This window comes from Medicago truncatula, chromosome 4, assembly GCF_003473485.1.
Source record: "Medicago truncatula cultivar Jemalong A17 chromosome 4, MtrunA17r5.0-ANR, whole genome shotgun sequence".
Classification (NCBI taxonomy): domain Eukaryota; kingdom Viridiplantae; phylum Streptophyta; class Magnoliopsida; order Fabales; family Fabaceae; genus Medicago; species Medicago truncatula.
Genome location: NC_053045.1, coordinates 6,525,785 through 6,534,988, shown reverse-complemented (window position 1 = coordinate 6,534,988; position 9,204 = coordinate 6,525,785). Strand labels below are relative to the sequence as shown.

The following is a 9,204-nucleotide window of genomic DNA, read 5'->3' as shown; positions in this document are numbered from 1 at the left end:
AATTATTAATAGAGTTAAAAATTCAAAGATGGTGACAATGAAATTTTCCAAAAGATTCTTGTATCAATGGATAAATGAAGTAAGAAACTAAAAGATGTAAAGGAATCACTATGATACCTTTTCTTTCCTTGAACGTACTATACACATAATAATTAGCCTTCCACTTCCATTCTCTTTCTCTCTAAGTTATTCCAACTAACATAGGTAACCATACACTTCTCCAATTTACAAGCCAATCTAATGGTTTGATTGTCTAGAAACTGTTTCTTATGCCTCTAAACTATATCATGTCTACACGCAACAGGAGTTAGGTCTCTAGCTGTGTCCAGCTACATTATCATGGAGCAAGATGGAATTAAGAGATGCTTCATCTATGCTTCTAAAATTTGGTTATGTAATTCATGTAAACAAGACATTTTAATGCTCGCGTAGTATCAGTTTTTTTGATTAATTAATTGAGATAAGTGCTTACTTTTCAGTATATGAAAAGAACCCTGAAAGTTCATAGATGTTTGTGAAAAAGTCAGTTAAAAATAGAGGAAAGAAAGCTAATTAGAAATATTAAGATACAATAATTAATTTTAACTAAAACAAAAAGCTATTGTTTCTAACACTCAATTATTACAACAGTTTTCCAAGCAATATTATCCACACTGCCTCTATATGGACTCTACCTCAAACTTAACTTGTTGGCAACTCAAACACTTAATAAATCTGTATGAAGGAACTTTTGGTCTAGAACCAAATTTTAGGTAACAAATAAACTACTGATATTATTTTACATTACCTCAGTGTGAATTTTTTTTTTTTTGTAAAGAACTTCCTCGCTCTGCATTTTGAAAAAATTACTCGAAATGTACTTTCAGACAACAAAAACTCGTCTGAAAGTCTACTTCCAGATAACACGAAAATTGTGTTTTTCCAGATATATACATCTGAAGTGATTTTAAGGAGGGAAGAATACCTCCATTTTTTTCTCTCAACTTCAATTCAAACATCTTACAAACCTACCCATCAGAACAATTTTGCGACATGAAAAAGCATGAATAATGGAATGGACATTAGATCATTCTAGTCACAGAAATGTTGAAATTTACAACTGTGCCATGCTGGTTAATTTCCATCAGCATCCCCAATTTCCCCTCCATCAAAGAATAACTGTACAAATAATTGATTTTAACGTGTGAAATGGTAAACAAAGAAACACCGCTAAAGCTCTAAAACTTTTCCTTAAAGATGCCTTGACTATCATCGCCCTTGAGAAGTGTCATTCTCTGAGACCTTGAATAACCCTGTCTGTTATTAAGAATATCAATGTAATTCCGTAGCCTGTAACGGTCTGAGTTTGTTAATGAAAATGGAGGGTTGAGGATCAGAGATGGTCCTTCCACTAGAAGGAAAACCAATAGACGGACGGCTTTTGAATATAATGCAGCAGCACTTTCTGTATCACCCATGAGCTCTTCTACCTGCCAATAATATGAGTAACACATCCTCAGTTTTACCATCACCACATTTGTTCATCCACAAAATAACAAAGATATCCTAAACTTTTAGTATGAAAGTGATGTGGCAAACTCGTGTAAGACATCAGCCAAGTTCCAAGTGTTTATAAAAAAATAAACAACCAAATCCTTTTCCCACAAGGTGGGATTTGCTCAATGATTCAAAAAACACTATATTGTCACTAATTATATCTATTGACAGAACATATATACATCTGTCCATGGTTAACTAACACTATGATTCAAGGAAAGAATTGGCAATATTGCAAACAAGTTTTACTTGCAGAGTCCTCAGCTTTATCCACACTTTAAAGCCTAGGTCATAAAAGGCAGTAGGGGAGCCTAGGTCATAAAAGGCAGTAGGGGAGTCACAGCTGCCTGCATCTGCGTAAGTGGAGTCCGTCAATCACACTGCACCTCTAGCAGTGATGACTCAAAAATTGTTAAACAAAAAGGCAAATATGATGGACAAGTGGCTAGTGTGTTGGAAAAAATAAAATTATCCAATGAAAATTCTAAATGGAAAACAGCTTCTGCCATTTGCAATCAAGTTATATATTTCATCCATGAGGACAAGGCTGATACTGGGGAGGGTGGCAATGCTGACAACCCACAAAAGGACTAACTATTAACAGTCAAAGTAGCAAGTGAGCCTGGACCGATGGAAAATTACATAAAAGAGGCATTCAGGGAGTGCAGCTAAAAGGGAAAAAGGAAGAGAACGTGAGAGATGATGGGGTGTGGCTACTCAGTCAGACACAAAGAAGTCGGGGAGAAGAGGGAATTATGTCAGGGAAGGGCATTAAGAATTCTGTTAGTTTTGCAACATCAGATGGGTAATGACTCTAAAGCTTAGGCATTGTGGATTCCACTTCTCCAAATGGATCATCCATTCACCATTTCTTTTCATCCCCATACTTGAATAATACCATCCCATTTTCTTCTTCATTTTTCTCTTATTTACTATCAGTGAGAGTAAGGGAGTGTAACAGCCACTCACCCAACTAACTACCTCTCATTGGCATAAATTTAGTATTCAAATTTTTTTTTAACATTGGCAGTTAATTTTTAATGAAACTAAAATTGCATTTGAATTTTGAAAGGTGCATTTAAAAACCCTGTCCAGAATGGAAGAAATGAGAAGCAGAAGGAAATACTCACTCCCCCATGTCTCCCAAAAGCAAGGGCAGCTTGAAATATTGTCTCCATTGCATCTGGCATCTCTGTATTTCCTGCAATCAGGAGAAATATATAATTGCTTAAATCTCATATAACATGGAACAAAATATAAGAATTACTTATCTCTCTCTTTCTCTCTCTCACACACACACACACACAAGTACATAAGACATTGCATCTTTGACATACATTGTATCATTAAACAATTAAAAATATAGCTGACAATTATTTTCTCTATTGGCCATTTTTAACTCATTCTTGACAAAAACATTACATCGTTATTTTATTAGAGAACCAACATTTTCTTCATAGAATATAAAAGTTACACAAAAAATAATAAACTCGAACACTTCATTACAAAGCAAGCATGGAAAACAAAATACTTTATTAGAGAACCAAAAAATTTATCTCACTGAAGATAAGTACACAAGCATGGATACAAAAGATAACAAACTTAAAAAAAAAAAAAAAAAAGGAAGACAAGTCAACTAGCCATTCAGCTCGTGATAAATATAAAGTTATACCAGGCTCAATGGTCTTGGCAAGTTCTTCGGCATGCTCAAATTCCCTCAAAAAATCACTTTCAATTTGAGATAATAAATCCTTCGTCCCTTGGGTGTTTTCATCAAGACATTCTTCTGAATCAGGACTGCCTTGCTTCTTACTGTTGGTCCTCCTATATCTTGAAGCTTCTTGACTTGGACTTCCTTCCATGGCTGAAGCAGCCTGTGTATGGCATATGTGCAGTGCTTGCTTCCAAATCGCAAGAATTACAAGCTGAATAGAAAATGCTTCTAACTGCTTTCTTGCCTCAACCTTATTGTTTTGGACGGGGAGATAGAGGTGCAGTAATAAGAAATATTAGTACCACGAATATTATGACAAAAAATAACAAATTCAATATTTCTTCAAGCAAAACTACTTTATACAATGCCAAAGACAGCTGCATGAGACATGGAGGAAAATGTGAACAGGAAACAGGGTTTGAATCATTCCCCAAAAGGAAAAGTTCTTAACAGACAAGCAGACAGTGCATAATGCATACTATCGTATCACTCAATACTTGACCACAAAATGTCCTGATTAGTTTAAAGATCGTGTAATTGGAGAACTTCTAATTGCTCTTGCAGAGAAACAGTGAATAAATAGTTCAGATTTGATCATAAATGCACATTCCTGAATTTCAGTGGGAAACTTTGAAAGATAAAATTAGTCATTGTATTGTATAAGAAAAATAAACCAATAATTTTTTTAGCAACATTTACCTTTTCATTAACTAATTCTGTGATGGCAGATGCATACTCTTGCAATGATTTTACCCTTGTCATGCAGTGAGTTGATGGCTGTTCATCACCTGTATCCATTGATCCATGTGAGGTCCCAGGAGCAGAGTCCTGACTACCTGAACTTCCAATTTGGCACATGCTATTGGTAGATGCACCAACGATTTGCATTGGAGCACTTATTCTAGTGATTGTATTAGAAGACTCTTGAGGAAAGCTACCTGACCTAAATAAGGAATGGCTGGGCTTTGAAGCATTCACTGAAGATGAAACATCCATAGGGGGCCCAGACACGAGAACATATTCTTGATCAATATTCTCAAGTGAATCTGTAACTGCCAATTTCATAGAACAATTATGAGCAGCATTATTTGAAAGACGTGTCTTAAATCTAAGCGTGAAAATCAGAAATGGAAAAAAGAAACTTCAGTTCGGTATTGATACCTCTTGGATAAGGGTTTGCAAATATCTGTTCTGGAGATTCTAGAGAACTAGTGAGATTTCTTCCTGAAATTTTATGGTTGTCCAATCTTTTAAAAGTGTTTTCAAGTCTCTGTGTTACACTACTATATCTGGAAGCAGAATTTACATTATTAGAAACAGGAGTTGACTCTGCTTTCTCTAATTTTGTATTTAAATCAAATCCAAAGGTAGACTTTATTGAGGACTTCTTCTTTGAAAACAATGTATTCCCTGCAGGTCTGCTGGAATCATCATCTAGAATGAAAGGTAAGCAATCCTCTTGATAATTTTCCTCGGTTCTTCTCAAAGGGTCAGTCTTTGGTGAACAGAACCCACTTACCGGCCTTGGAGAGCTTTTATTCCTGCAAACCAAAAGACATTTATGACTTGAAACTAAAAAACCATGATAACAACAAATTCTAAAATCCTTCCCTTTTACCTTAATAATGGTTCATCCTGTTTTGTTTGCTGTGGATTAAGGAATGGGTGGTTAAAGAATTCTTCAAAAGTTAGACGTTCCACTGAAAATTAAAAAATAAGCCATGTATTACAATGAGGTTTTTTTCAAATGTAGGTTGGAGGACAAACGTAAAAATTTCCCTCAATTAATACAAGAAACAAGGAATTCTTACAAGCATGTTTTATAAATATCATCCCTCAATCCCCGACTAATTGTTATGATAAATCCTCAAATTTATCGCTCTTCCTCAATTCATAGGATTCTCCTTAACAGTTGCTGATAGAATATAATAAAAATATCTTTAAACATCCTTGACATTATAATTGAGCGTCTTAGTTTACTTCATAGGATCGGTTTATAATCTTAGAGTATCTTAAACTATCTTTAATTTTTATATTATTTATTATTATTGTTTCATGATTTCCCTATTTATTTAGCATTGAGTCTATGTATCCCAAAAATAAAGATCAGAGTTTAATCTTATCAAGTTAGTATCAAGCTATAATAATTTACCATCAACTATCGATAATACTCAAGCACTTATTATTTCTCTCATCCCTCTATCTAAAACTCGTGACTTCAACAATTACCTTGCTCATGCTCTTCACAATCGTTAATAAGTTACATTTCCAACAAGATCCTTGTATCAAGTACAGTTAGGTTTCTATATCTTGCCCAAAAAGCCAAAATAAGCATGCTACAGTCTTAAGTGTTGTCAGATTTCCATTAGAAAAATGAAAAGAAAAAAAAACTAAAAAATGCCCCTTTATTCTTGTTAGCATGGTCAGCAGGAGAATGATTCAAGTTATCTACAAGCTTAACATCAAGGAAAAATTGTTAGCCCAATTTTGTTGTATATTGCCAAACTGCTGGTTACTAACAGAGCAAATCTAACATCCCACAGGCAATACAACATGCACTGATCATCCCCTCTACTAAAACTAGTTTTCCAGGGCAATTGGTCATAGAATTACTCAAAGAAACTATATCCAATAGTAGACAGTGATTAAATAATTCATGGGGATAACATTAAATATCTTAAACAGGCCTGCAGATTTCACACTTGATTCATGTCTCGGACTTCAATCTATAACAAAATCAAAATATACCTGGATTACGGCGTAGTAATTTCTGACACAAATCTTTGCACTCAGAACTTAAACTTGGGCTATCCGGTGGAAATTGCAATTCTGTTGAATTCACAATATTCTGTAGTAACTGCAGTGTTCATGATTACAACAGTAAGCTAACTAGCAATGCCAAAAGAGTGATACCCAATTGGAAGGCTAAGGTACGATAATAGCACCTAATTTTTTTGCAACAAAATAAAAAAAAATAAACTCAATGGTTACAAATACCTGTATTTGATTGTTTCCAGTAAAAGGTGTTTTCCCTGTAACAAACTGATATAAGATTGCTCCAACACTCCAGAGATCTGCCTGCGTATTTAATCCAGGATAAACATGATGGAACCCAACAATGAATGTTTTTTGGTTTTCTGATGAGTGATGGCATTAACAAGTAAAAATCACCTTCGCATCATATTTCTGCAGTTGCATGATTTCTGGAGCCATGTAGAGTGGTGAACCACATAATGTTTCTGCAAGGCCCCTCGGTTGCAGAGATCTGCCCAGGAAGAAATTGATGCTTTAATAACTAAATTATAGAAGGGAGTAGCCTTTTACAAAACTACAGTTCCCATGGCTATTAAGGTAAAAATCAAACAAACAAGCAACACAGAAAGAAAAACATCAAAGCAAACAAGGTGGTTTAATTTTAAGTAGATACACAATTCAAAGATTCAGCAACTTGAGGTAACTTCAAAATAAACCAATATGAAATAAGCTTTCACCAAACATCTTATATAAAATATTGAGCCACATAAATAAAAAGTAATAATTTTAAAACGATTGGACACTTGTGAGGCTTTCATCATTTTGGGGTCTTAAATATTAATTATATAGAAATAATTAGGCTACCTTGCAAATCCAAAGTCAGCGATCTTCAGAACTGCCTTCTCATCATTTCTGGAGAGAAGAAGATTCTGTTTCAAGGATGATAGGCATATTACCAGTATTTAGATACAATAAAAACCGCTACCTTCATATGAAAATTAAGTTCTAAAAGAGAGGGGAATCAGGTGGGATTATGAACCAAAAAAAAGACAAACAATTGATACTTATTTATGATTATAAGTATTAGGATACCTGTGGTTTCAAATCTCGATGAATAAGGTTATTATCCCGAAGAACTTGTAGGCCAGCAGCTGTAACACGGAATTCTCCTTTATTACCAGAATAACATGAAAAGAAAACACAACTATAAACAGCTGAAACATACCCAGCTGAAGCATAAAATGCTTTGCCGTTGCCTCCGGTACCCTTCCATGGCGTTGAATGTACAAAGAAAGATCACCCCCTTTACAGTATTCTAACACAAGATGTATCTTCCCAGGAGCCTATATAAAATTAATGGCATTTCTAAGCAGACTTTCTTGATGCACCAATATATGTAAATTTCTTTTGGCTTTACACAAAACACATATTTTAATTTCTATATGAGACCAATTTACTCACAAATGATAAAACTGAGTCAAAACCGATGCCATTTTGGTTTTGAATAAAAATAAGGTAACCCAAATACTTAAATCATAATAAACAGCTATATATCATTTCTTATTAGGGCAAAATCAACCCAACCCAACCCAGAGTCAAAGTCAGGCCACTTGACTTAGCGTTAAACTCTAGCATCCTACCATTGCCCGATTGCAATATCAGGAACCAATGTGAGTTCATTGTCAAAAATAGTCAAAATAGCTCTTTATACAGATAATCAAACAAGCATTAGCCTCAGCAGTTTTCACAATCATAAATACCCCATTTTAATTATACAGCATAATATGCCACCAGAGTAAATAGTGAGATGCAAAGAACTCATGATTCCTTATTTAAAATATATATTTTCTTTAGAAAATGACACAGAAATGATGTTGCACCTCAAAGCCAAAAGATTTTCCAATATTTAGTAACATACAAAACAAAACTCCTCATTTAGTACACCCCCATAAAAGGCAAAATCTGTATAAAATTCTCCACTACACCATTAATCAAACTTTACATTATAACACCCCCATTTCAATAAATCAACTTTAGACTGTAAGATACCCATTTCAAGCCCCTAGTTTCCCCACTACAGAAAAGCCCACATGTCACTTTTCAAAATTACCAAACCCATCACACTGTTTAAATTTTAAACTTCCTAAAACAGGTCAAACCCTACTTACATACCCTTAAACTAAAAACAGTTTAATCAAAACCTATGAAGCACTGACACGTGTACAGACACCAGACACCAGACACCAAACACAACACAGACACCCATATGTCAACATTGATTATAATTTGAGAAAACAAATTTATTGAATGCAATCACATGTGTCAGACACCACACATATCTTCGAGTCTTCGATCAAAAGTGTCTGCTTCAAAACATAAATTATAAAAATGAAAACTTTAACTAATGATTTTTCCTTAAATTAAATTCAGAATTTCAGCAAGAAACCAACATGTCATATAAATCATAAATTAATCAAAATCAACATTAAATTCCTAAAAAAAATAGAATTTGAACCTGAATGATATCATGCAAAGAAATGATATTAGGATGATTAATTCTCTTAAGAATAAAAATCTCAGACATAAGACTCTCTTGCAACTTCTTATTCAATCTTAACGTAGCGATCTCTTTAATAGCAACTTCAGTTCCATGAACTTTGTGTCTCGCATGCCACACAACTGAAAACGAACCCGCTCCAATTTGCTTCCCAACTACATAATCTCCTACAATCCTACTGCTGCTACTACTCCTTCCCGTCATTTGCGCCGCCATTGCCGGAAAATCGAAAACCCTAAAAATCCGAAAACGTGAAAATTCGAAATCAGAGGTGGTTGATTACTGAATTCGCGGAAATGGATCGTGGTTTTGATGAATTGGAATGGTTCTAGGGTTTCGAATTTTGGTTTTGGTGATTCTTTTTTTGAACTGATTTTGAAGATTTGTTGTTGTTGTTGTGAATTGAAGAAATGAAAGAAAGAAGAAGAGGATGATGATAATGATGATGATGGTAAGATAAATGAAAAAGTTTATGATTGATTAATTTAGCTTTTATATATATGTGTTAATGAAGATACATTTTTTTGTCTTTAAAAAAAATGTTTTTTTTAATGAAATGATTTTTAGTTTTTAATTTTTAATTTTATTTTATGTCCATGATATATTGAAGTTAATCTGTAATTTTTTACAAACATAATTATTG

The 9,204-nt window shown here is 34.0% G+C and overlaps 1 protein-coding gene across 1 annotated transcript; it reads right to left on the bottom strand.

The window, feature by feature from the left end:
• Positions 1-941: 941 nt before the first annotated feature.
• LOC25491508 (serine/threonine-protein kinase ATG1c) lies at positions 942-9,009 on the bottom strand. The gene is made up of 13 exons (XM_013599452.3): positions 8,520-9,009; positions 7,230-7,347; positions 7,097-7,155; positions 6,869-6,933; positions 6,422-6,515; positions 6,248-6,328; positions 5,999-6,107; positions 4,869-4,950; positions 4,412-4,791; positions 3,950-4,302; positions 3,209-3,500; positions 2,667-2,737; positions 942-1,469 (listed from the first exon to the last, which is right to left on the bottom strand). The coding sequence occupies exons 1-13, from the start codon at positions 8,775-8,777 to the stop codon at positions 1,218-1,220; spliced, it is 2,214 nt and encodes a 737-aa protein (XP_013454906.1). The 5' UTR covers positions 8,778-9,009; the 3' UTR covers positions 942-1,217.
• Positions 9,010-9,204: the final 195 nt, after the last annotated feature.

Excerpts from the sequence above, each read along its gene's own strand:
- LOC25491508 (XM_013599452.3), bottom strand. The coding sequence starts at position 8,777 with ATGGCGGCGCAAATGACGGGAAGGAGTAGTAGCAGCAGTAGGATTGTA. Across the intron at positions 4,303-4,411 it reads TGCAAACCCTTATCCAAGAG|TTACAGATTCACTTGAGAAT; the intron begins GTATCAATACCG and ends TGAAATTGGCAG. Across the intron at positions 1,470-2,666 it reads CTTTTGGGAGACATGGGGGA|GTAGAAGAGCTCATGGGTGA; the intron begins GTGAGTATTTCC and ends TATTATTGGCAG.